The sequence below is a fragment of the Dothidotthia symphoricarpi genome (genome assembly GCF_010015815.1).
Source record: "Dothidotthia symphoricarpi CBS 119687 unplaced genomic scaffold P153scaffold_13, whole genome shotgun sequence".
Taxonomy (NCBI): domain Eukaryota; kingdom Fungi; phylum Ascomycota; class Dothideomycetes; order Pleosporales; family Dothidotthiaceae; genus Dothidotthia; species Dothidotthia symphoricarpi.
Genome location: NW_022985020.1, coordinates 984243 through 1008632, shown reverse-complemented (window position 1 = coordinate 1008632; position 24390 = coordinate 984243). Strand labels below are relative to the sequence as shown.

At 53.4% G+C, this 24390-nt stretch overlaps 10 protein-coding genes across 10 annotated transcripts; 5 read left to right on the top strand and 5 right to left on the bottom strand.

Moving 5' to 3' along the window:
- P153DRAFT_387141 (NADPH oxidase A) lies at window positions 1-1800 on the bottom strand (the record flags this gene model as incomplete). The annotated part of the gene is made up of 4 exons (XM_033670611.1): window positions 1-881; window positions 932-1341; window positions 1390-1644; window positions 1697-1800. The coding sequence occupies 4 exons, from the start codon at window positions 1798-1800 to the stop codon at window positions 1-3; spliced, it is 1650 nt and encodes a 549-aa protein (XP_033522571.1).
- Window positions 1801-3882: 2082 nt separating this feature from the next.
- On the top strand, window positions 3883-5192 carry P153DRAFT_368056 (uncharacterized protein). The gene is made up of 3 exons (XM_033668420.1): window positions 3883-4412; window positions 4471-4787; window positions 4840-5192. Exons 1-3 carry the CDS (start codon window positions 4355-4357, stop codon window positions 4900-4902), a joined length of 438 nt encoding a protein of 145 aa, XP_033522570.1. The 5' UTR covers window positions 3883-4354; the 3' UTR covers window positions 4903-5192.
- Window positions 5193-5607: 415 nt separating this feature from the next.
- P153DRAFT_293755 (lysyl-tRNA synthetase) lies at window positions 5608-7376 on the bottom strand (the record flags this gene model as incomplete). The annotated part of the gene is made up of 3 exons (XM_033663911.1): window positions 5608-6794; window positions 6844-7014; window positions 7064-7376. The coding sequence occupies 3 exons, from the start codon at window positions 7374-7376 to the stop codon at window positions 5608-5610; spliced, it is 1671 nt and encodes a 556-aa protein (XP_033522569.1).
- Window positions 7377-8964: 1588 nt separating this feature from the next.
- On the top strand, window positions 8965-10409 carry P153DRAFT_358288 (S-glutathione dehydrogenase; the record flags this gene model as incomplete). The annotated part of the gene is made up of 3 exons (XM_033666785.1): window positions 8965-9320; window positions 9373-10075; window positions 10131-10409. 3 exons carry the CDS (start codon window positions 8965-8967, stop codon window positions 10407-10409), a joined length of 1338 nt encoding a protein of 445 aa, XP_033522568.1.
- A 431-nt stretch (window positions 10410-10840) lies between these two features.
- P153DRAFT_293891 (sorbitol dehydrogenase-like protein) lies at window positions 10841-12045 on the bottom strand (the record flags this gene model as incomplete). Its single annotated transcript, XM_033663920.1, has 2 exons — window positions 10841-11752; window positions 11842-12045. 2 exons carry the CDS (start codon window positions 12043-12045, stop codon window positions 10841-10843), a joined length of 1116 nt encoding a protein of 371 aa, XP_033522567.1.
- Window positions 12046-12659: 614 nt separating this feature from the next.
- On the bottom strand, window positions 12660-13917 carry P153DRAFT_294214 (epoxide hydrolase-like protein; the record flags this gene model as incomplete). Its single annotated transcript, XM_033663941.1, has 3 exons — window positions 12660-13008; window positions 13066-13246; window positions 13305-13917. The coding sequence occupies 3 exons, from the start codon at window positions 13915-13917 to the stop codon at window positions 12660-12662; spliced, it is 1143 nt and encodes a 380-aa protein (XP_033522566.1).
- Window positions 13918-14688: 771 nt separating this feature from the next.
- P153DRAFT_294250 (histidine biosynthesis trifunctional protein) lies at window positions 14689-17390 on the top strand (the record flags this gene model as incomplete). The annotated part of the gene is made up of 2 exons (XM_033663943.1): window positions 14689-17149; window positions 17206-17390. The coding sequence occupies 2 exons, from the start codon at window positions 14689-14691 to the stop codon at window positions 17388-17390; spliced, it is 2646 nt and encodes an 881-aa protein (XP_033522565.1).
- A 651-nt stretch (window positions 17391-18041) lies between these two features.
- On the top strand, window positions 18042-19357 carry P153DRAFT_358285 (glycoside hydrolase family 10 protein; the record flags this gene model as incomplete). Its single annotated transcript, XM_033666784.1, has 2 exons — window positions 18042-18764; window positions 18827-19357. 2 exons carry the CDS (start codon window positions 18042-18044, stop codon window positions 19355-19357), a joined length of 1254 nt encoding a protein of 417 aa, XP_033522564.1.
- A 74-nt stretch (window positions 19358-19431) lies between these two features.
- On the bottom strand, window positions 19432-21702 carry P153DRAFT_319525 (uncharacterized protein). The gene is made up of 3 exons (XM_033665086.1): window positions 21507-21702; window positions 20810-21433; window positions 19432-20760 (listed from the first exon to the last, which is right to left on the bottom strand). The coding sequence occupies exons 1-3, from the start codon at window positions 21508-21510 to the stop codon at window positions 19712-19714; spliced, it is 1677 nt and encodes a 558-aa protein (XP_033522563.1). The 5' UTR covers window positions 21511-21702; the 3' UTR covers window positions 19432-19711.
- Window positions 21703-21839: 137 nt separating this feature from the next.
- Window positions 21840-24159, top strand: P153DRAFT_368049 (uncharacterized protein). The gene is made up of 2 exons (XM_033668419.1): window positions 21840-22367; window positions 22425-24159. The coding sequence occupies exons 1-2, from the start codon at window positions 21875-21877 to the stop codon at window positions 23786-23788; spliced, it is 1857 nt and encodes a 618-aa protein (XP_033522562.1). The 5' UTR covers window positions 21840-21874; the 3' UTR covers window positions 23789-24159.
- Window positions 24160-24390: the final 231 nt, after the last annotated feature.

Below are 24390 nucleotides of genomic sequence, written 5' to 3'. Positions count from 1 at the left end.
CTAGAAGTGTTCTTTCCAAAACTTGAAGTCCACCTCTCGACACGTCGCCATCTTACATGCTTTCTTGATATCTCTCGCAGCCACATTAGGACCACAAAAGTACACACCGACCTCGGTCTTAAGGCCTCCCTCTAGACCGTTCATGTACGAGCGATCCAGGATGCCATCACGCATCCCACCAAGCAGGCGCTGGAAATCTGGACGCCCGAAGTTGGTTCTGGACTTCAGTTCTGTGAGCGGGTCTTTGTCCATGCCAACGGAGTTCAGAACAATGTTCTGCGCGGTATTGGCGTCCATTCTCTGCGTAAGATATGTATGTATGCGCAAGAACTCGCTTCCATCTGCTCCGCCCAAGGACTGTGCTTCGAGTGAGGACAGTAATGATTGGAACCATTCAAAAGAGTTTGTGTCTCTGCAGATCCAGATGAACTCCACGCGACGAAGACGCTTAGGTGGGTTGGGGCTGAGACGCTGATGGTAGATTGACTTGAGGATAGATGCCCATGGTGTAACGCCAATACCAGTACCGATGAGGACTGCGACTTCGTTTTCAAAGACATCTTCGGCTGGCGCTCCGTAGGGCCCGTCGATTTTCAAGGCTGGCATTTCTTGTCCGTGTTCCAAGGCGATTTCGTACATGCCCGAAGGGTCGAGCTCGTCGTAATACTTAGACTGGGACGGTCCGGCTCCGAGCGCGTCGGCAAGGGCGCGCGTGAAGTCGCCGACCTGTCGAACGTGGACTGAGACATAGGGGTCATGTGGGCAAGATGTAATGGTAAATGGATGCCACTGGTGGTAGCTGACTTCTGGGCAGTTGAGGAATAGCCATTGTCCAGGTTTGTACTTCATGCTTGCTTTTGTGAACTGGATTTCGACAGCGTCTGTTTCCAGTTAGTTTTGAGTTATGTCAGCAGTTGGGAAATCTACTCACCATATGGATGACGAACGACCTTGACAATCTGGGTTTGGCGCCTGCTACGGATTTCTCTGTATAGTCGGTCACACAGATAGATACCACCGCCAACAAGCTCCCATCGCCAGCCCTCGTAGCCAAGGCAGTGGTTCCAGAAATTCTTCTTATCGAATGGAGAAAAGGCTGGAGCTGTATCGCGTACAAAGCAGCTCGTTGCATGTGTGTACATTCCGAGCAAAAACGGAATGAACAAGTGATGTGTATACCAGAAAGTCTCGAACGATTGCTGTCGAATCCTGTGATGCGCAGTGGTGTAAATCAAGAGCATACACAGTAACATGATATGTCCGGTTATGCCGCCAGCCTCGGTGTAATGAATCTGAAGGGCAATTTGAGGTCGTACTTGGGTACGCTCGACATTGTAAAAGCTTCGAAGATTAGTTTTGAACTGTGTCAGGGTATCATATATCACTTACTTGACGTAATGTGCTGAGGTATGGATTACTGTGAAGAAGAGCATAGCGTAGGCCACTTGTCGATGGAACCATTGCGACTCGTCGAGAGGTAGCCATCTGGCCTTCGGTCGAAGCCACCGGAGGAGGTTTCTGGACATGGGCAAAATGATGATCATTGTGTCGACCGACAAGACTAAACCAGCACCTCGAGACAGCCATACTGAGTACTGAAGGGCATTAAGTGGAGCTAGGCGAGCATCCGCTTGTTGCTTCCACCTGTGGCAGCATCAGTATTTCGTTGACATAGTATAAAGTCTCGGAATCTTACCATCCTATGGCGAATAACATAAAATGAAACCCCCAGAAGAAGAAATAGAAAGCAAGTTTTCGTGGCGTGAAAAATCGCGACAACATTGCCGAGTTTGCACTCATTGTGATAAAGTGTAGCAGTGCCTTTCTCGAGATGCTTTATGTCTAAGGACAGGTGTGAGCCACCGATCAATTGACGATGAGCAAATTAAACCAAATGATTAGAGTGTGCGCCCAGGAATAATGATCTCGAACAGGAAAGGGCAATTTGGGTTGAGGTTGGAACTGGCCAGCCAGATAGGAAGAGGATGAGAGCACGTCGACGTCCAGGGACGGGCGATGTGGTGGTGTTAGGCAGGACTACTGAATGCCTGCAGGACAACAAGGGTATCGTCCGTTAAGCCGTTGAAGCTGCCAAAGAGGCAGATCAGTAGAATTGGAGGAGAACCTTGTGATTCAGAATGGAGCGGCAGGTCGCGCTGAAACCGGCAGACTCTCGATGGGTGTAGCACAAATCCGTACCCCGGTGGTTTGCGGTATATCGGCAAATCCGAAACGGGTGACAGTCCGTAGCAGTCAGGAACAGTCGGTGTACAGGTAGTGGTGAGGTATTCTCGATCTTACAGATGCTGACCCAGCGGTTGTGAGATGACGAGCGTGGTGACAGTTGGTGCCCATACGACAAGCGCCGATGTATGAGGTGTGTCTCAAACCTGAAGCGCCAGGCATAAAATCATTATCTGCTTGTAGCTTAGGCGGAGTATTTTGAGCCTCAAGATCTTCAATAGAATGCTGGTGTGCGGCGTAGCTAAAACGATCTTGTGCGGGGCGATCTTCGTAAGGGTGTGTTGTAGGAGCCTTCAGAAACCAGGATTTCTCCAATTTTGACAGATGTACGAGTCGACAACTGCCCTTGGTAGATGTGCCCGAGCTGTCGCGACACTTTTTTGGCTGATTAAACTCGACTTCCCGTGTATTCAAGCTCTTGTGTTTCTTGAAATGACTTTCTAGTGATATTCCTGCTACGACGTGTTATGTTGAGACGATAGGCGTCCGAGGCTGTGACGTGAACAGGCGTAGACACGCGTAAAGGATTTGGTCGGGCGGGAGAGCGTGGTGTCTTGGGAAGGTCGTTACACGCGAAAAGTTAAGACGGGATTAGCAGCACGGCAAAGTGGTGATGCGGGCCTATTTGCAGCGTATGTATGCAGCGATCGACTCCAGGCTGAGGCCCCCTGCACAGAAGCGCTGCACAGAAGGCTTACAGGACCACAAAAGGATTGCCGGTGCGAGCATACGACGCCCATATTCATTGGAGCCGCCGAGGCGTAGAGACAAGCACAGAGTCGATGGCTCTGAAGCCTCTCGGGGTTGTGGTTGGTAGCACACAACTAGCCGGGCTTGTCGGCGGTCAAACGAGAGCCAATCTGAGTGGGCTGCGAAGCGCTCAGGGTCTCCTCGGTGAATGGGCCAGGTACCGGGCTGTGCGATCTGTACATGTGCAGGTTCCGCCACTATTTTAGTGCCGCTTCAACGTGGAGGTCAATCTCATGGCCGAATGCCGGCATCGTGGATGGGGAAGCCATACTGCTAGGTTGACCTTAGGCTGTGATAAAGCCATCCGTTTGCAGCCCTGACAGAGGCACATCCAAGAAGCTTATGCGGGTTGAGATGTGATAACGCTATGAACTGGGCAGGATAACGGTGTGCTGAGTGATCGAAAGAGGGCCAGACTGCTTGGGAAGGGATCATGATATCGTGCACTTTCCAATCAGGAACCGGAATTTAACACCATGAACTCCGGTACACAGAGAGCTTCGACGAGCCCTTGGGCAGCTGTCGTTTGATCCGCGTGCCTGAAGTATCAGGAGTCTTGGAAGCTATGCCGTTCTCCCAGAATTGCTAAAAAGCGATCAATCACCTATGAGGCAGCTTGTGTGTGGTACATGCGGAGAATTGCATATTCGATCAGAGACAGGATTTTGACTCATGGGTATCGTGAAAGAGCCAAAGACGCCATCGATAGTCCCGATGTCAAGTTCACCGACACAGTGGCATATTGGTAGCGACTTCCAACGAGCGTATGTTCTCTTCATGTCACGCAACCACGTGAATCTCTAACTCATTTTTACGCGACCGCCACCCTGGCTATGCACCCAGACACCGCAACTGATTGACCGAATCTGTCCACAGCGCCATCCGAGACGACGGGATTCGTGCTGCAGAGAGGCTGGCTTCGACATGCATACAGCCAATCAGAATGCCCAGGCACACTGTGATGCGGGGTGGGTCCACGAACCCAGCGGCTACACATCCCCAACCCAAAAGACCCCGGCGCATAAACCCTTTACAACATGCCGCACCCTCCCGCTGTCTTTCTGTCATATTCTCCGCTGAGACGAAAATTGTGTCGAATTCAAGGAGTGAAAGACCGCGCCTGAACAACTAACGACGCCTGAGACACGTCCAACTTCTACCTGAGAGTGACCACTACTTGCCGCGTTGCGTATATCAAAGTCACATAGCTGCCCTGGATTTGATTTCTTTCGTGGCAACCAGTCATCGAATCGCATTCATTAAAAGGGATTGCCTACTCCTTACGGAATTTCCAACATATATCACTTTCATTCACCTACATCCTCTCTCTATCTCGACTTGGACTCAAACATCAGTCGCAATGGGCAAGCTGATCAAAAACCACTGGGCGCGCCTGGTGATCCTCACAGCTGCTGCATGTAAGTTGATCCATTTCGTGATGCATGCCTTGTCGAACATGATCTAATCGCATACCAGATCAAATCGCCGCCGCAATAGAAGCATTTTTCTGGCCAAAGATCTTCTGGGACTTCCTAACAAAAAACCTCGACGGCGCCGTCACCGACGCACCAGTTCTGCAAATTCTCAACGTCATATGCGGCATTGTAGGCCTTGCGTGGGAATGGCCATTACCACTCCTTGCAGGCACCGGTCTACACCGCTCCATCGAGGCCCGCCTTGTAGTGTACCCCTTGAGCGCTCTCGTTGCGCTGTTGATCTACCAAGGGACGAACGCGGGGCTGTACTACATCATTGGCATGGGGGCATATTTCTGGGCGTTTAGTGAAGGCGAGGTATGTTTAACGCGCTCCTAAGATATGAGAATTCAATACTAACACGTCCTAGATCGTATGTCCTGAGCCATGGACACTACCGAAGCGTTCGAGCAATCGGAAACAAGGCGCGTAGCACTTATTTCCCTTCTGTTTAGATTTCTTTGTTCTTGGCATTTCAGCGACGATCCATGTAGACGACATATACCCAACCATCGGCCATTCGATGGTCATTTCATATTTCACTGTGGCAGACGGAGGCGTTTGAGGAGTAATGTAATGACAGGGTGGCGATTAGAGATTTCAAAATGGCATTTACCAGCATTGATTGCATTATGTCACCTCAATCAGTTTTGATTTAGTAGTATACTACCAATCGCAGACTATACTAGCAAAATCAGTCCTCACCGAACTGACCCATAACCAAATCATCTATCGAAGCGGCAACGCATTGTGACGCTGGACGTGATGCCAGACGTCACTACCTGTGACTGAGGCATCTGCTGTTTCATACCACAAAAGCTCTTGTTGCCTCTTGCTCGAACGTTCTATGCTTCGAGAAAGCCCGCTTAGACTTGCTTTGTTCACCAACTCTGACAGTGACATTTGGTTCTCGGTGATGACAGGCAGTTCTCTAACACTGACAGGTTGAGCCGCTTCGGAAGGAAGCTTGGGGTGACATGCCTTGAGACACACGTTGTCGGGAAGCATGAGAGCGAAAAAGGATGTCCTGATAATGTTTGACGATTGCCAGTTTGAAGAACGTCTAGTAGGATTTGTTGCATGCGTTCGTATACTTCGTAATCGATCCATTGTCTCGCTTCCGAATGAAATACACTACTCATATAGTCTTAGCAATACTGACGACGTTCCTCAGTGTGCCGAAAGGCAACACATCGGCAATCCTCTTTTTGTTAGCGAAGAGCATCACTAGCCGGTCCAGGCCACATCCCCAGCCTCCTGTTGGGGGCATACCCCATTCCAAAACCTCGAGGTAGCTCTCGTCGATCGCACCCTCGCCCTCTGGATGAAATTGCTGCTGTTGCATGAACTTCCGTCGCTGCTCGAATGGCGAGTTTTCCTCCTCGTACGCATTTACGTACTCGCGTCCATTGATGAACAGTTCCACACGAGAGGCGACACGTTGACCGGTTGCCTCGTCAAGGTACGACTTCGAGAGCGGCGACAAGGCCTCGGGGTGTTGCGTGATGAATGTTGGATTCTTGCAAAGTGGCTCAATGTAATGCTCTGCAAGAGTGTCGAGGAGACGAGGAAGTGTGGGGTTTGGAGGCACAGCAAGGCCGAGAGTATCGAACATTCCGAGCAGCTCCGTCGAGGCATTTGCTGAAGACAGGTCGGGCAGCTGGCGACCGCTAGCTTTCTCGATGGTAGAGATGAAAGGTAGTTGTGCGAACGGTTGAGAGAAATCGACATCTTCTGAGGCCGCGGCTAGCGACGGAAAGTATGTCGACCTAAGCGATTCAACCGCAGTGTGAAGCCCATGTACCAGCTGCTCGGTCCTCTCAATCAGCGCAGGGAGCGTTGCCCCTACTTCATAGAACTCGCATGTCGAAAACTCGGGATTGTGAGTATTGTCCACACCCTCGTTCCGGAAGACGCGACCGATCTCGAAGATCTTGTCTTGTCCTCCAACGATTAATCGCTTAAGGTTCAGCTCGGGTGCTATCCTGAGTCTGACAGACATGTTGGATAACTCGTTGGCGACAGTCTCAAATGGTCGCGCGATAGCGCCTCCAGCGTTGACGTCAAATATTGGAGTTTCTACTTCCAGGAAACCGCTTTGTATGAAGTACGTCCGCACATAGTCGTATATCAGCGCTCGAAGCCTAAGCACATCGCCGGGTTCGTTGCTTGTGAGCTGGTGTATGTGAGGTCGTCGAGCAAGCGTTTCAGCGTTGTCGACTTTCTCAGGGACGTGGTGCAGGCAGGGCGCGAGAACATGGGGCACTTGTTGGGCGAGCACGGAAAGCTGTCCCGTCGAAGTGCTGGTAGGGTTCCCTGTAATGGCTACCACAAATTAGCGATTGAAAACTGGACACAGAGCAACACCACTTACAAACCCAATCACCTATTCTAATCATCTTCTTGAAGTCCTTGAAACCCTCGTCAAGACCGTCTTGGGCGCTGAGCTTCTTCAGCTCCACCATGACTTGCAACCGCTGTGTGTCTCTCTCGATGTCGAGGAACATGAGCTTGGATCCAAGCGACCGCACTGATCGAACCCTTCCTGAAGCTGTTAACACCCAAGTCACATATCCACGGATCACAGATCGTACCAAACACGGATACAAGATCAGGCTTTGTCTCTTGTATGCCTTCATATTTTGCGTGGAAGTCTCGGAGTGAGAGGCTGTCGGCGCCCGTGGGATAGACCATTCGCGGATGATAGTCCCCCAGGGGCTTGACCTTCCTCAGCTGGTCAATCCGCTTCTGCTTTTCGACATCGTGCGGACCGGTGTATTCGTCGGCAGCCAAGGTTTGGATGGAGCGTCGCTGAACAGATAGATATGCTCGAGCGTGCTCCGGCTTGAGGGACCGGCTGCCTCGAAGCTGATACGGACGGAGAAAGCTGAAGGCGTTCCTACTCATGTTTCCTTGGCTCGTCAGCTTCAATGCAAAGATAGAATTGAGAAGACGCGGGTGTGATATGAGGATCAGAAATGTGCAAGAGTTGTGAAATCAACCGCCCGAGAGCGTCATCCGCAACGGTTCTAATGTTAAATTTTGTTCATCATTGGAGTTGGGTAGAGGCAGTGCAGCCTGGCGTATACTATGGAGCTTTGCTAATCTCAATGGAAGGTTTCGAGCTGTGTAGCCAGACACACAGACAGGCGGACCATCCATTGAAAGCTGACCATTGTCGAGTAGACGCCAGAGCAGGCACAAAGATAGAGAGCCGTCTTACCTGTCTCAAGATCATCTCTCACCCTCTCACCGGTGACGCTCGTTGATGCGAGGCGGGCAAGGGAGCAACGTGCAATTGCTGCAAAGTTCGCAAGGCCCGCCCGCAAAATGTGCCGAAGCTGTGCCGAAGCTAACCCGACCGGCCCGGGGCTGAGCCGTGTATGTGGCTAGCTCCATCACGTGAGAAAGTAGCGCGCCAAGCATTCTCGAGCTTAAAGGCTGCGTTTTCGAAGCCGGCTATTTTGAAAAATTATACTTAGTACGCATTTCCCAACCACCCCAAAACTTTTCAGATTTGCTAACAACCTGCAGCCTTCTTGGGATCACTGAGCTCAAGCTTTCAGTCGATCTGTTTGGATCTGCTTCATTGTACAGCGAGGACAGGTCTGAGCATGAATCTCCTTCGGGGGCTTCACTGGGGCAATTTTTGCTGGACTGCCTGTTGGCCTATTTTCATTGATCCCGTTGCCTTGCGCGATGGATTGAGGAAGATTGAAAGTTCTTGTCGCTGCCGCGAGATGAGAGACGTGACGACATGTGATTGACAACAAAAAGACATGGCATACTAAACAACTTTTGACAGGCCGGGTGCGCAGAACGCGTCGATGGACGACGCGATTTGAGCGTGTCAGCAGTCTGGGCGACGAGACCACGAACTTGACGCGTCTGTGCCGGCTCCCGATGGATCCACCGCCCAGGTTTTCCTCGAGCCTGCGAGTATGCAGTCTGGGAGTCCTCAGTGCATAATCAACGCCTCATCTTCCTACAGTAGCGTGGCCGCATCCATCAAGGTTCTCATCTACTTGCCATATAATGCCTGCAACCCGCTCTTATACCGTTCACATATTCACGTTGCGTGCTGACCAAGCCGCCAGTTCGTATTTCCAATCCTCCGTTTCCAACGCTCATCATCACGCTAGCCAGGCAATTACATCAACATGACATTTGGCCAAAATCCCATCTCACTGTCCACAAACCATTTGCCGGACTTGTGACCTGCCTGGTGAAGTCATGACGTCCGAAGTACCCCTCCGAGCCCCTCTATACCTACACGGGCGAGTAAGATCCACATGTCGCCAGGCCTGGTGGTGGGGTAGCCACGATATTAACCGCACGATGTTATAGCTATGTCATAGCTTGTGTTTGTAGAAAAAGAGGCAGCTCCCTTGCCTTGGAGGTGCACACAACCCAATTCACTACTGTTGTCACATTTTCTCTGCGATTGTGATACCCCACCAAAACCTTACAGTATACACAACAACCTTCGCCCAAGATGATGTCCCAGGCAGCCTTCAAGGTCGAACAAGCCGTCGGCCACGACGACAACGCAACGACTATACAAGATGTCACCAACCCTGGTAACAAGGAAGAATGGGGTGACAAGTCAGTGTCGATGAAAGCCCTTGCCTGGATGGGAAAGGGCAAAGTCGAGATGATTGACACACCGAAACCCAGAATTCTTGAGCCTCGCGATGTCATTATCAAGATCACTGGTTCAACCGTGTGTGGATCTGATTTGCACCTACTCCATGGAACTGTCGTGGAGTTGCAAAAGGGCGACATTCTGGGACACGAGTTCTGCGGAATTGTCGACGAGTGCGGTAGCGGGGTTACAAAGTTTGCAAAGGGGTATGTCCTACCTTCGATATCTTCCATTGTTGCATTACTAACAACCTCGTAGTCAGCGTGTAGTGGCTTCATTCCAGATTGCTTGCGGTGACTGCTACTACTGCAAGCAGAAGTTGTCATCACAATGCGAAAAGACAAACGCCAACACAGTCGAAAACGCCATGTACGGTGGTCGAACGGCAGGAATGTTCGGCTATTCGCATTTCACAGGCGGTTTTGCCGGCGGCCAGTCGGAATATACCCGCATTCCTTACGGCGACGTCAACCTCCTCCCTATCCCCGATGATGTGCCTGATGAGAAGGCCCTGTACCTCTCCGATGTACTGTGCACGTCGTGGCACGCAGTTGTCGACACGGGAGTGAAGAAGGGCGATGTGGTAGCCATCTGGGGCGCCGGTCCCATCGGACAAATGGCTGCAGACTTCTCTCTACTTAATGGCGCTTCTCGAGTCATCATGATCGATTCAAACTGGAGGCTCGACTTTGTCCAGAAGACATACCCACACATCGAGACGATCGACTTCTCCAAGTTGGGCAAGGGCGAGTCGGTAACAAGCAAGCTGAAGGAGATGTGCAACGACCGCGGCCCAGACGTCAGCATCGAGTGCGCGGCTGGCGAGTACGCGAAGGGATGGGCACACTACTTCGAGATGTTGCTAGGCTTGGAGACAGACACCAGCGAGCTGGTTAACGAGATGATCACCAGCACGAGAAACTTCGGTCGCTGTGGTATCACTGGTGTATATGTTGGCTTCGTAAGTACTTCTACAGTTGTACGCTCACCGTTGAACTCCACTGACAATCGCGTAGACAAACCACTTCAACATCGGCTCACTCATGGAGCGTGGCATCCGCCTCATCGGCAACGGCCAAGCACCCGTGCACCTATACTGGGAGTCGCTCCTTAAGATGATCCAGGACAAGCAGATCGAGCCTTTGAAGATGGTAACACATCGTGTGCGCCTTGAGGATCTGGACAAGGTGTACTACAAGTTTGAGGCTAAGGAGGACGGCATGCAGAAGGTGTTTGTGGAGACCAAGTTCAGTTTCCCGGCGTGCGAGGGCAGCCCGGAACTCACCAAGTACTAGGGATTTTGGTAGATAGTAGAGTAGCATGATTTGACAGACCAAGTCCACGGACTGGCTGGGAGATTTCGTGTAGATAATGAATGATGAAACACTACATTTGCGCTTTTACCTTAAAGATCTCTTAGTGTATACCATTATCAATGGCTGGATTGGAAACAATGCTCTGGCGGTGTCGGACATGGGATTGGTGCGATTTTCTTTTGAAAGGTGCGATTTTCAGGATCAGGAGCTTTTTTCGTCAAAGTCATGCCAGTCGACCAGTGCAAGCGAGTATCAATGCTTATAATTTTTTCCCCAGATCATAAACCTATAGCAACGCCTCGAGAATGGTATGTCTCTATACTGCGACATGCATCACTCTTCTCTATTCATAACGCGTAACTCTTCCCCAGACCAGCAACTCCAGACAACATGCTGAGCCCCCTCACCCCTTAGTCTAGACTTTGAATCTGCACCTTGATTGCCCCTGTCTTGGGATCTGCCGCGGTCTTGAAAGCCTCAACAGCATCCTCCAGCTTAAACCGATGGGTAACCAACTTACTCAAGTCAATCACACCGCTCTTGACCAGCCGGATTGCCTTGGGCCATGTGTTGCAGTACCGGTATTGAAACTGCAGGTCGACCTCCCGTGTGCTCAATCGCATGAACGGAATCTTCATCTCGTTTTTACCCACGCCGATGACGAAGACCTTCCCGCCGAACTTGACAGTCTGGATCGCGCTGCCAATACTGCTCTCGACGCCTGTGCATTCCATAGCAATCGCCGGTTCAACGCCATCCGTAAGCTTGAGAATAGCAGCTCGGAAATCATCCGGTGTGTGTGTGAACTCGACTTTGTGTGTGTGAACGCTGGGGACGAGGCTCTTTGCAAACTCCAGGCGCCCAACGTCAATGTCTGTTACGACAATCGGCGACGCGCCGGCAGCCGCACAGCACAACAGTGTTACCAAGCCGATGGGTCCCGCGCCACACACCACGACTGGATCGCCTAGTCGCACATTTGCGCGGTCCATACCCGCGAGCGCTACGCTGAGCGGCTCCAGCATCGCGCCGTCCTCGAAGGTCATGCTGTCGGGCATCTTGTGGCACCACATGGCTGGGTGCTTGAGGTAGCGGCGCAGCAGCCCGGTAACGGGGGGTGTGGAAAGGAATTGCACAGATTCGCAGCCGTTGTAGCGGCCTGTGAGGCAGGGCTCGCAGGAGTGGCAGATGATGTTTGGCTCGATGGCCACGCGGTCGCCGGGCTTGACGGATGTGACGGACGGGTGGACGGCCATGACTACGCCGGACGATTCGTGGCCGAGGATGTGCGTGTCTTCTACGATCATGGGGCCAATGCAGCCCTGAGTTGCCATGTCAGCATGGCCTTTTGAGTACCTGTTTTCTTGCCCCTTGTCGTCTAGACAAAGAATATGATGAGGAGAGTACTTACAGCATGCCAAAAGTGGATATCACTGCCGCAAATTCCCGTGCTCTTCACGTTCAAAAGAACCTCGCCTACTTTGAGGTCTCCGCCCTTCTGCACCTCTTCCAGACTCGGCTCTGCTTCTGCGACCCATAGCTCGTGTGCAGGGTTTGTGTAGACGCCAATGTTTGCCTTGGTGGGCTTGACTTCTGTTACTGTTGTTGTGCTCATCTTGGGAGATTGTGTGATAACTGGTTGAAAGGGTGGGAAGAAAGGGAGAAGTATAACAAGACAGGAGTAAAAGAGAAGAAGCCAAGACTGGACATGTTAGCTTGAAAATCACACATCAGCTGCTCAATGTTCATTGCACACAATCAATGGCACCGCGGGGTGGTGGATGTTGCAGTCCCATGCGGAGAGACGGCCGTGTTTACCCCACCAGAATTCCACGAATGGTAATTCGCGTTACGCGTACAGATGTAGCGAATCACCGACTAAACCAAGCTTGTTCTGGTAGCGTATCCTTACAATGGGCCGAGATGTCACGATGCCAGGTGTAGAGTTGAGTTTACGAAGCCGAGGCGGTGACGGACGGACGTCCGACGTGGTCGGACTTGGCATGCATAGGATTTGTTTGTCGATCACACGGCGTGTGTGCCGTGCTCGGCAGCAGTTTACCCTGCAAATATCAACCCCATGATGAAACAATTGTTGATTGATCCTAGTATCTACCATATTCGCACGAATAGCCTCAAGCGGAGCCCTCTAAAGCCTTGACGTTTCTTTAGAATCCCCGTGCTAGGAACCCGTCAGCCAACGCGTCCCCTGGCACTCAGCCGGAGCACTCATACCTTCTTCCAGGCCAGCTTTACAAATTCTTCAACGTCGCTCCACAACTCCTTAGGCATCTCCAGTGCCGCAAAATGACCCCCGTGCTCATGTGTCGAGTATGACACCAGGTTACAGTTCTTCTCCAAAACACTCTTGATCCCCGGGGCCAGCTCACGCGGGAAGAAGGAGAACCCGGTGGGCTTCTTGCAAAACTCAAGTCTTGGGCGTCGCTCAACAAATATCTGGCGGTACGGATAGATGGAGCGCGGGAAACTGGATGTAAACCAGTAAAGCGAAATATTTGTGAGGATTGTTGAGAGTGGAGGGTCGGTGTCTGACCATTCGACGAACTTTTCGCCGATCCTTCAATGAGTTAGTGATGATATAGGTAGATGGAAGATACACTTGATGGGAACTCACCACGAGAGAAGAGCCAGAGGGCTTGAGGATAAGACGTGTCCGATTGTACTCGGGCGGGTGGCGTGTTCCTGAGCGTAGGCAGTGCCTGTAGCCTGCCATTTTGTGGCGTAATCCAGGGCATTCTTTTCGAGAGTGCTGAGGGTGGACTCGTCTGGCTTGTCCGCGACTCTCATCATGTTTACTGGTGATACGAGTTAGGATACGCTCAGAGCTTCTCCTTCACGTGGGTGGAGACTTACAGTGCATCCCAACACACGCATCGTACTCTTGAGCTAGGAGCCTCGACTCGAAGCTGCCTATATCTCCTCCTTGCGCGATATACCTGTCGAAATTCAGGTTGAGCATTAACTGATTGATAACACGGGCGGTGTCTTCCATAGTCCAGTTCTTATCTACCGGCCCTCCTGAGCTAAGCGTATATCCGGGTAGGGAAGGAACAATGATATGGTAGGGCAGGTCTTTGGCTGAGTATTGCTCGCGGATGAGAGCACAGATGGGCAAAAATTCGATGAAGCTCCCGGGCCAACCATGCATGAAGACAATCGGTATGGCGTCCTTTTTTTCCGAAAAAATTGCTAGGAAGTGTAGGTCTATCTCCTCGATCTGCATCTTGTAGTTGGCGAAGGAATTGATGTACTTTTCTTCTGCACGCCAATCATACTCGTTGAGCCAGTACTCTTTAGCATCGGAAAGCCATTTGCGGGTTATGCCAAAGCGGCGGTCTTCTTGCCGACCTTCATAAGTATCGGGGCTGAGTTTGGAGAGTTGGAGGAGTTGGCGCCATTCAGAGAGGTCTTGTTCGGGGATGTTGAGGGTGAAGGGCTTTGCAGAACTTGGAGGTGAGTAGGACATGGTGCAGGTCAATGTTGGGTTGAAGTTTTTCAAAGTTGAGAAATGCTGTTAGGATGATTTACAAAGCTGTCGATCCGGCGTCACTCTTTATCCTCGGCTCCTAACTCGTGCGGTCATGCCGGACACTAGAGTCGTGCCCAGCATGCGCGAGGTCAGCTTACTCAGATCACTCTCTACGGTGTGGGGTAGTAATATGGCGATGTAGCTTAATCTTCATTTGAAATGCATAGTATCTGCCTGGTGCGACCCCTAGAACGATCTTTGCGATATCTTGGCAACTACATACAATGTTAGATATGCGCGAGTATCTCACATGGCTAGGCAGGGTCTTGAATATGAGGTATCTGGTACCAAGCTGTGGCAAGATCTTACAATAGCTTGAAGTTTGCTTGTAAAACTTTATCAAAACCTTTCCGTTCTGAGTATGACTGGAGTACGTCTATCATCAATCTTTATTATATGGTTTAATCTTGTAGTCGAGGTGTATTGTACTGCTACGAAGAAGGTTTCCTGATTCCAGGCATGTTCGACTAATTGAGAGGTAGCTTGGAATGTCCATGTTTTGATGAATTTCATGTGTTGTACATCACCTAGGACGTGTTGGCGTGATGAATGCGTTCCGTGTGGCGTCATCGATCGATGGTGGGGCGGAAACCGCCCCGCATGATTCGACATTTGTCCCATTTAGACTTTTTTGCATTCGACTCACACTGTCTGACTGTTGACACGACTGTTCACGACATCCGTAAATTCACAAGAAGCCTGCCCGCCATGGCTCCAGCCCTGATTGCTGCAATTGACTTGAGCCAACACGCAGAATCTACAAAAGGCCTCAATTCCCAGGCCCTGTCCTTCGTAGGCAATGTCTCGGCTCGCATCACTGACGACACAGTCGACCAAGCCCTATCCCACCTGCAACAGTCTGTAGGCCGCTTCGCCAACTACCTCAATGTCGCCTCGGTTACCTCCACGGACGACATCGTCTCCCTGCTCGATGCAGGCGCCGCAAAGGTCTTCGTCAACCGTGCCCAGCTCAATGAGCTTATGTCCAAGAACATCGATCAGGAGAGGATGGTGCTGATCCTGCCTGGAAACACCAAAGAGGAAGTCATAGACGCAATTGCGGGTACACAGGTTGACATCTACTCGCATGAGATTGACGACATGGCCCTGGTCGAGGCATGGCTGAAGGAATATGGAACGGATAGACCGGACGTCTTTGTATCCTTCGCAAAACCCGACTTGGAGAGCGTCGTGAAGTTTTCGAAGCTCTCGGCCATCCCCATCGTACCTGCCGAATTTCTCACAGTCGATGCGCAGAAGGAACCCGAAGCGTTGAGCGTCGCGAAGCTTCTGATGGCCAACGCGACAAGCGACCGACCCGACGGCTTGTTTACTACCCTTGTAACTGACGAGCGAGGCGTTGCGCTAGGGTTGGTGTACAGCAGCGAGGAAAGTGTGGCCGAAAGTCTTAGGACTGGAAGGGGGGTGTACCAGAGTCGGAAGCGGGGGTTGTGGTACAAGGGCGAGAGCAGTGGAGACGTTCAAGAACTTGTTTCTTTGTCGCTGGACTGCGACAACGACTGTCTGCAGTTTGTGGTGCGACAAAAAGGTAGAGGCTTCTGTCACCTGGCCACGCCGACCTGCTTTGGCCAGTACAGCGGTCTCTCGCGCCTCCAGAAAACACTTCAGAGCCGCAAAGCCTCGGCACCAGAGGGCTCATACACTGCACGACTTTTCAACGACACCCAACTCTTGAGAGCTAAGATTCTTGAAGAAGCTACTGAACTCTGCGATGCGACAACAAAGCAAGATATTGCTTTCGAAGCTGCCGACCTCTTCTATTTTGCCTTGACCAAATGCGTATCTGCGGGGGTGTCTTTGGAAGATGTAGAACGCAACCTTGACGCAAAGAGTATCAAGGTGAAGAGGCGGAGAGGTGATGCCAAACCTGCCTTCGCAGCTCAGGCTGCAGCCACCAACGGCACGAGTAATGGTACTACGAACGGCACTACGAATGGCTCAAGTACCAGTGAAGCGGTCAAGGAAGCCGCTTCAGTACCTAAGAGTAAAGACGATCCTGCTGGATTGAAGGACGGTCGCATTGCCATGAAGCGATACTTTACCGCCAAGGAATCTCCTGAAACTATATCAGCTGCGTTGCAGCGACCGTCGCAGAAATCGAGTGAAAAGATTGTGGCCATTGCTCAGCCCATCATTGAGGCAGTCAGGACAAGAGGAGATGCGGCATTGCTAGAATATACCCACAAGTTCGAAAAGGCGACCTCACTAACATCTCCGGTTCTGAACGCACCTTTCCCCGAGGAACTCATGCAGCTGGCTCCAGAGACCCGCAAAGCGATTGATATTTCATTTGAAAACATCCGCAAGTTTCATGCTGCTCAAAAGGAAGATAAGCCATTGAGAGTCGAGACGATGCCTGGAGTGGTGTGCTCACGTTTCTGCCGGCCAATCGAGAGAGTCGGCCTCTATGTGCCTGGCGGCACTGCTGTCCTTCCATCCACTGCGCTTATGCTCGGCGTGCCGGCCATGGTCGCTGGTTGCAAAAAGATTGTTCTTGCAACACCACCTCGAGCCAATGGCAAAGTCACCCCCGAGGTTGTCTATGTTGCTCACAAAGTTGGTGCGGAGGCCATTGTGCTCGCAGGCGGAGCGCAAGCTGTCGCAGCAATGGCTTATGGTACCGAGAGCGTGTCCAAAGTGGATAAGATTCTTGGTCCTGGTAACCAGTTTGTCACTGCGGCAAAGATGTTCGTCTCAAATGACACCAATGCTGGTGTAAGCATCGACATGCCCGCAGGCCCCAGCGAGCTCCTTGTTATTGCGGATGCAGATTCAAACCCAGCCTTCGTTGCTTCAGATCTGCTAAGTCAAGCTGAACACGGCGTGGATTCCCAAGTTATTTTAATCGCAGTTGGTCTCAACGAGACTCAACTTGGTGCTATCGAAGATGCGATTCACAACCAAGCGATTGCACTTCCTCGGGTTGATATTGTCAGGGGCGCCATTGAGCATTCGATTACACTGGTGGTAGACACTATGGAGGAAGCAATGGATCTGAGCAACCAATACGCGCCAGAGCATCTAATCCTACAGGTCGAGGAGGCGGAGCGCGTTGCCGAGCTGGTCGAGAATGCTGGCAGTGTGTTCATTGGACAATGGACGCCAGAGAGTGTCGGTGACTACTCTGCAGGCGTCAATCACTCGCTCCGTAAGATTTGGTGACTCTGATTTGTATCCTTTGACATCACTAACATATTCTTGCAGCAACCTACGGATATGCGAAACAGTACTCTGGTGTGAACCTCGCCTCCTACGTCAAACACATTACCAGCTCTCACCTCACCAGAGAAGGTCTGGAGAATGTTGGCGCTGCTGTCATGGAGCTCGCCCGCGTGGAGGAGTTGGAGGCTCATCGACGCGCCGTCAGTCTGCGTCTTGGTGTAGCTTAAGAAATCATTAAACGATGTTTGGGCCTGCGGCATAGTCTCCGCTCACTTGTGTAAATAGTAAGATATTGTTGGCAGTTGGGGGTAATATGGATAAAACAGTTCGGGATAACACCTCAAATAGGGATAGGGCGTATGCATTTCTGACTAGATCTAGACATGTAGAATTTGACCCATTTGGAATACGGACCGTGCGTTCCTCCGACACGGCCATGATCAACATAAGTTTTCCTTTCGAAGAACACACAATCAATCATGCCATCTAACATGAATTATTTCACTCTCGACGACCATCTATATGCGTCACCTCTTGGTATAATCTCGGCTACAGTGCTGGAGTCCGGCACGCAGCAGAGTATTTAAGATGACGGGTCAATGATCTCCAGGACGGCGTTTCGTCGTTTCATCAAACAACCCCTCTGAAGAGTTAACCCATTCTCCAAGTACTAGCAGAAGTCCCAGCTAGTATAAGACTGTTCCTGTCGTAACTCTTCTCACGTTTCTGGTTCTTCGTTTGTTCCATTTTTCTCATACCGACTTTCATTCTTTCCTTCATTTCGTTCATTCATTCATTGATCACTGGAAGCGTGCTTCCCCAAACTCTTTTCTAAACATACATTCTTTCCACCAAACCATTCGATCAAACAAGCAGCCATGTACATTCGCGACCTTCCTATCTACCTCGCCGTCGTGGGCTTGACGTCCACGACTGGCGTCCTCGCAGCTGTCCCCGCCTACGGACAATGCGGAGGCCAGGGCTACACGGGCGAGACGACGTGCGTACAGGGATACAGGTGCAACAAGACCAACGACTGGTACTCGCAGTGTGTTCAGGGCGCAGAGACGACGGGTGCGGCGTCGAAGACTTCTACTACCGTGAAGCCGGCATCCTCGAGCAAGGCTACTACGGTTGTGGTCCCCACCACGCTGTCGACCAGGACCGCTACGTCAACCCGCACCAGTGCCGTCGCGGCGCCTAGCAGTGGTGCAAACGGCGTCGCTTGCTCCCTTGACGCAGTCTGGAAGGCAAAGGGGTCGGGCAAGAAGTACTTCGGTGTAGCCACGGACCGCGGTCGTCTGGCCGCCGGCGACAACGCCCAGATTATAAAGAACAACTTTGGCCAGGTCACTCCCGAGAACAGCATGAAATGGGACGCCACCGAGAACACAAAGGGCGTGTATACGCTGGACGCAGCCGACGAGCTGGTGGCCTGGGCTACGACTAACAACAAGATGATCCGTGGTCACACCACCGTATGGCACTCGCAGCTGCCGACGTGGGTGAGCTCCATCACTGACAAGGCGACGCTGGAGCAAGTCATGGTCAGCCACATCAACAAGATGCTAGGCCAGTACAAAGGAAAAGTCTACGCATGGGTATGATATTCCCCCCTTTCCCCTTCCTACCTCTCCAGGACGCAAACTTACACAAACCCCAGGATGTGGTCAACGAAATATTCGCAGAAGACGGCACCCTGCGCCCCAGCGTCTTCTCCAACGTACTAGGCGAATCCTTCGTGGCGCTGGCCTTCAAAACCGCACGTGCCGCCGACCCAGCCGCCAAACTCTACATCAACGACTACAACCTCGACTCACCCTCGTACGCCAAGACGAAAGCCATGGTCGCCAAGGTCAAGGAGTGGATCGCGGCTGGTGTGCCCATTGACGGAATCGGCTCGCAGTCGCATCTGGCCGGGTACTGGCCCATGAGCGACTTTACGGCCGCGACGAAGTTGATTTGCGCAGCGGCGCCCGAGTGCGCCATCACCGAGCTCGATATCAAGGGTGCGGCGGCAGCGGACTATGAGGTGGCTGTCAAGGCGTGTGCGGATGTGAGTAACTGTGTTGGTGTGACGGTTTGGGGGGTTAGGGACCCGGATTCGTGGAGGCCGACGACGACGCCGTTGCTGTTTGATGATGCGTACACGGCCAAGGCTGCGTATAATGGGCTTTGCACGGCGCTTGCGTAGGCGTGGTGATGGGTTGCCGAGAAGGGGAGGGGGGGTTCTGTCCAGTGGAGGAAGCATATCTTCTTGTCGTATATATTCACTTTTATCGAGATTGTATATACATTTTCTGATCTGTCAGTATCGTCACGTCAGAGTGCTTGTATGTCGTCGAGTACCAACTGTCAACTTGATATGAAGATATTTCAAAATTATGGGGTGTTGAATGCAAGGTAAAACAGTCATCATATGCCATATATCCCTGAACGATCCAGCACTCTCATCAAAAATCTTCCAACGCCATGCGATATCTTCGTAAAGACCAAATGCGCCTACATGTCCCAGCCCTAGAAAACGGTATCATTGAAGGAAAATATGCTAACGGAACCCTGGAAAAACTTTGCGAGCCGCACGGCGCCAAGGAGGCGCTCTTTCTTCCTCGTCGTCGACGTCGGTTGGGACATGTCTGTTTCCAAGCATGGCCATGGCGCGTTGCCGCGCCCACTCTCGTCTATTCTGCACAGGCGTGCACTCGAGGGGATTTGGTGGGGTAGGCGCTGTAGCGGGTGACATGCCCGTGGGCTGGGTTTGTGCAGGAAGAGTTGCTGAGACATGTCGTGTAGAAGCGGTTGCCATTTCAATATCGGGCGGTCTTGAAGAAGTGCGTGCTGGAGCGCTGAATATGCGTCGAGCGGGTAGAGCGCCTCTTAGGCGACCCACAAGTGAGCCGGGCTGTTGATAGGCACCGGTAGTTGGTTGTCCGCCATCTGGCTGTGGATTGGCGGCCTGTTCGCTCCGTGCGCGCATACTACTGATATATCGTTCTCGTCGCACCATGGCATTTGTGATGGTGATTGGACAGACGCCTGCAGGTAATACGCTCTGCTTGCACAAGGGACATAGCGACGAGTTGCGGAGGAGAAAGGTGTCGATACATTCGGGATGGAAGATGTGGCGGCAAGGCAGCTCGCGGACCTGCGACTCGTTGGGCTCGAAGTCATCTATACATATGGCGCAGGTAGTCTGGGACAGTGCAGCCGATGTCCCACTGGGTGGTGTGGGATGCGCAGACGGACTGCCGATAACGGGAGACTGTTTTTGGCCCGTCTCAGCGTGTACGGGGGAGCCGGGGTCCATGAGTGCTGGGGCAGGTATTTGGGGTGGCGTCTTTTCTGGATCGGGGCGGGCTCCATCGGTGTAGGTATATGTGGGCAGCTTGTCGAGGGTCTTTTGAGGGACGGTCAGACGCTTGACTCCGAGTGCCTCGAGGTCGACTTGGCCGTCGATGACGCGCTGGCGGAGGGCATTACGGCGTCTCCGCTGGATGAAGTGCATGCAGCAGGAAGTAACGCCAACGGCGACGATGAGGATGGCGAGGACAATGACGAGGAAGACCCACAGACTCGGGAGGTTGCTGCCGACTTGATCTGGCGGGGATTAGTGGGCAGATTCAACAAAGCGAAAGCATCGACTCACCTATGCGGATGACACCCCACAGACGAACGTAGTCGGTAGAGTCAAAGTAGGTGGCAAGTTCGTCGCCGTTGGGGACCGTGGTGAGGTTGCCCGAGTACAGGTTCAGCTGGTCCATGATGACGTTTCCGGTCATGGAGGACAGGGCGTAGGTGGGAAACTGGTTGGCCGACTGCCAGCGCCCGCCGTCGTTGAGATTCCACGAGGCATCGTTGAGCACGGGGGGCAGGGCGTTGTTCTCGCCGGGCTGGTAGACGAGGAAGGCGTTGGTGTCGAGGCGTCTAGACGAGGCAAAGTACTCGGCCATGCACTGGGCGTCGTACCAGGGCGCAAAGGCCATCAGGGCGTAGTTCTGGCCCGTGGGCAGGTTGGCGAGGCGCGTGGCATTGGCGGGGACATGCTGCTTCTCCGACTCCTTGCAGGCGTCGGTGAGCAGGTCGGGGACGTAGAGGATGCCGCGGACCTGGGCGGCGTTCTCGGCGCCCTTTGTCGAGAGGGTCTGGATGTTGCTGGCGATGGTGTAGGAGAAGGCGATGCTCGAGGCGAGCGTGGCGTAGTTGTTGTTGCTGTAGTCGATTTGGGTCGGGTCGGGGAACTGGATCGTGTTGACGCCGATGCGTTGGGCAGCTGTGCGAGGCGGGTTAGCGGGCGGTGCGTGTCTGGCGGTGTCTGGCGGTGGCAGCAGTGGTGGATGACGTACTCATTCTGGGTGGCTGCGCAGGGCCTCCAGCATGCTGGGAGCGAACACGGGCACGCGAGGGCGACGGGCGACGGGCAGTTACAAGGACACTTTCTGGAGTGACGCGAGCGGCAGTAATAGGAACAGCAACGGGGACGGGGCGAGGAGCACGAAGGGAACCAAGCGCTCGGTGCGGGAGGAGGCAGGGTGAGCAGGCATGGCCGGAGGAGGCGCAGGCGGAGGGGCGTCGCGTCCAGCCATCGAGTCTGGTGGCCTGGTGGCGTGGGCGCGCCGAGGCTGGCGAGAAAGCTTGACCCAATGCTTGTTTCACGGCGCGCAGGCAGTCGCACGTACGTGCCAGTCCATAGCCACGGCACGATGCAGCAGTAATGGGCCCCACGCATCTCAGCAGCAAAGGAAAGCCCAAGCCCGGCGGCAAGGCGTCCAACGCACCGCGCAGCCGCAACACGACGCCGTTGCCCAGCGTGCACGCTTCGGTCGAGCCCACCATGACGGCGTCGACGCCCGCTACGACATCCTACCTCAGCAAGTCGCTCAGCGTGCACCTGGCCAAGAAGCTGCATGTCACCGTCGAGGAGATCCTGGACCGCGGCGGCAGCGGCCAGGGAATCCCCACGGCCGCCGCCCTGGTCAGCATGCGCGAGGCCATTGTCGACAAGGTGCTGAAGAAGGTCGAGACGCGCTGCACCACGTCCGAGGGCGGCCTGCGCGAGCTGCACGGCCTGCGCAAGCACCGCGCCCCGCGCGAGAGGGAGAAGGTCAAGAAGGTCACCAAGAAGCACGACGAGGACAGCAAGCACCCGCCCACAACGGGTGCCCACGGCCTCGCCCGTCAGGACGGCGTCGACGTGCACAAAGGAGGTTCGTCTGCGCCCACGCCCACGCCCACTGCCCACATCGCTCACTCACACCCCCCAGACCACTCGTCGGCCGTCTCGTCGCCCATCTCGCACGCCGCGCCCTCGCACGCCGGCACTGGCCCCGCAGACGCCCCCTCGCCCAGTGCCTCCGAACTCTCGCACCAGCCCGCCCCCGCGCCCGCCGTGCCCCAGTTCCAGACGTTTGGTCCTGACCCCTCCAAGTTCGACGACCCCACCATCTACCACATCCGCGATGTCACCCCGGGCATGCCCGACGAGGAGCGCAAGGAGATATACAGTGTCAGGCACTTCCCCCCTTCCGACCTGCGCGACCAGACCGCCGGCACGCCCCCCGACAAGGACTTCTCCAACGCCAAGCCCGCCACCCAGGTCAACGCGACCGTCTTCGCTAACTACGTCGAGCCCTACATACGCCCCCTGACCGAGGAGGACGTCGCCTTCCTCAAGGAGCGGGGCGACCGCATCGCGCCCTTTGTGCTGCCCAGACGCGGCCAGCGACACTACAAGGATATCTGGGCCGAGGAGGATGGCGCCATGCACATCGACTCCAACGACCAGCGCTCGGCTCCCAACATGGCACGCGGTGCTGGGGAGGACATCACAGAAGACATCCTCGAGACAGACCTGGTCTCTTCCGGGCCTCTGCTCGCCCGCTTGGTCTCCCTCCTCCGACCTGAGGGACGCGGCGCCCAGCCCAGCTCCCATGACACAAACGGCCTCAACGGCGACGCCATGGACATTGACGACGGCGCAAACCCACCCGCTGACACAAACTCGACCCCCGCCGCCACCCAACTGCCCGACTTCCTCCAGCCCGGCTGGCGCGCGCCCCAACAGCCTGTCCGCACCGACTACGCCTCCCTCGACGACCGCATGCTCCTCGAGCTGAAGCACTACGGCCTGATTTCGGAAACCGACGCCGAAACCTCCTCCTACGACTCGCATTTCGACGACGAAGTCGCCCAGCGCCTGCGCTTCCTGCAGGAGGAGCTCCGCAAGCAATCCATCGTCAACGGCGCGAGAAAACAACGCCTACTGGAACTAACACAAGAGAGAATCGCCCAGCAGGAGTACAACACCATCGCCGACGATCTCGACAACCAGCTCAACGCCGCCTACCTCAAGCGAAACCGCAACATTGGCAAGGGGAAGAGCAAGAACAAGCGCCCAGGCGGTGCCGGCGGAGGCAGCCATGTGGTAGCCAACGGCGTCAGCAGACCGGGAGTGGGCGAGCCCATACGGACGTTGATGGAGCGCAGAGCCCAGTGGAGAGACACCATTGGGCCCGTCGTCAACTACGGCAAGACGGGCCTCCCCAACGACACCGTCTTTGCCGACGATAAGATGAAGGAGCTGGAGAGTCGGGAAGTTGAGGTCTGGAACACAGAGGCCGAGGAGTGAAATCCTCGACTGTTCCTTCATGGAGTCTGGCGTATTTTCATAAAACATACCATGGCGTTGGGTCTTGTTGCTTCTTGCTTTTTCGAGGGATTTGAATTGTTTGTGGATTGCTATTCTTAAGGGGTGTTATGGGGTCTCTAACACTTTACTACGTGCTACACGAATACGACGAGGCTATCCGTATCGCTAATCATCTGCCGGGTGCCGATTAGGAAGAGGGAATCAAGGGTCGACACACTAGCTGGGCAGGCGCATAGGAGAAAGGGTCAAGAAGGGTCATGCAGTATGTCTTATTTGACGTGGGAACGGAGATCAAATCTAGTCAATACGTTCATATTACTCTTTCATGCTACGCCACACGCAAACTATCGTCCAAAGTCATTATCCATCTGCTTTGATTGACAGAGGTTTACCTATTTCTTTCTATTCCCAACCAACCAAAAATACATCCCCCAAAGTGTTTCCACAGACGCCCAGAAATGCGAAAACAACGTGTTGGTATCCGCAGAAATAAACAACAAACGAAATCGTCATTTGAACAAACAAACAAAAACAAAACAAAGAAAACATCTCTTGAACAACGGCTGCATGGACGCGTCTTC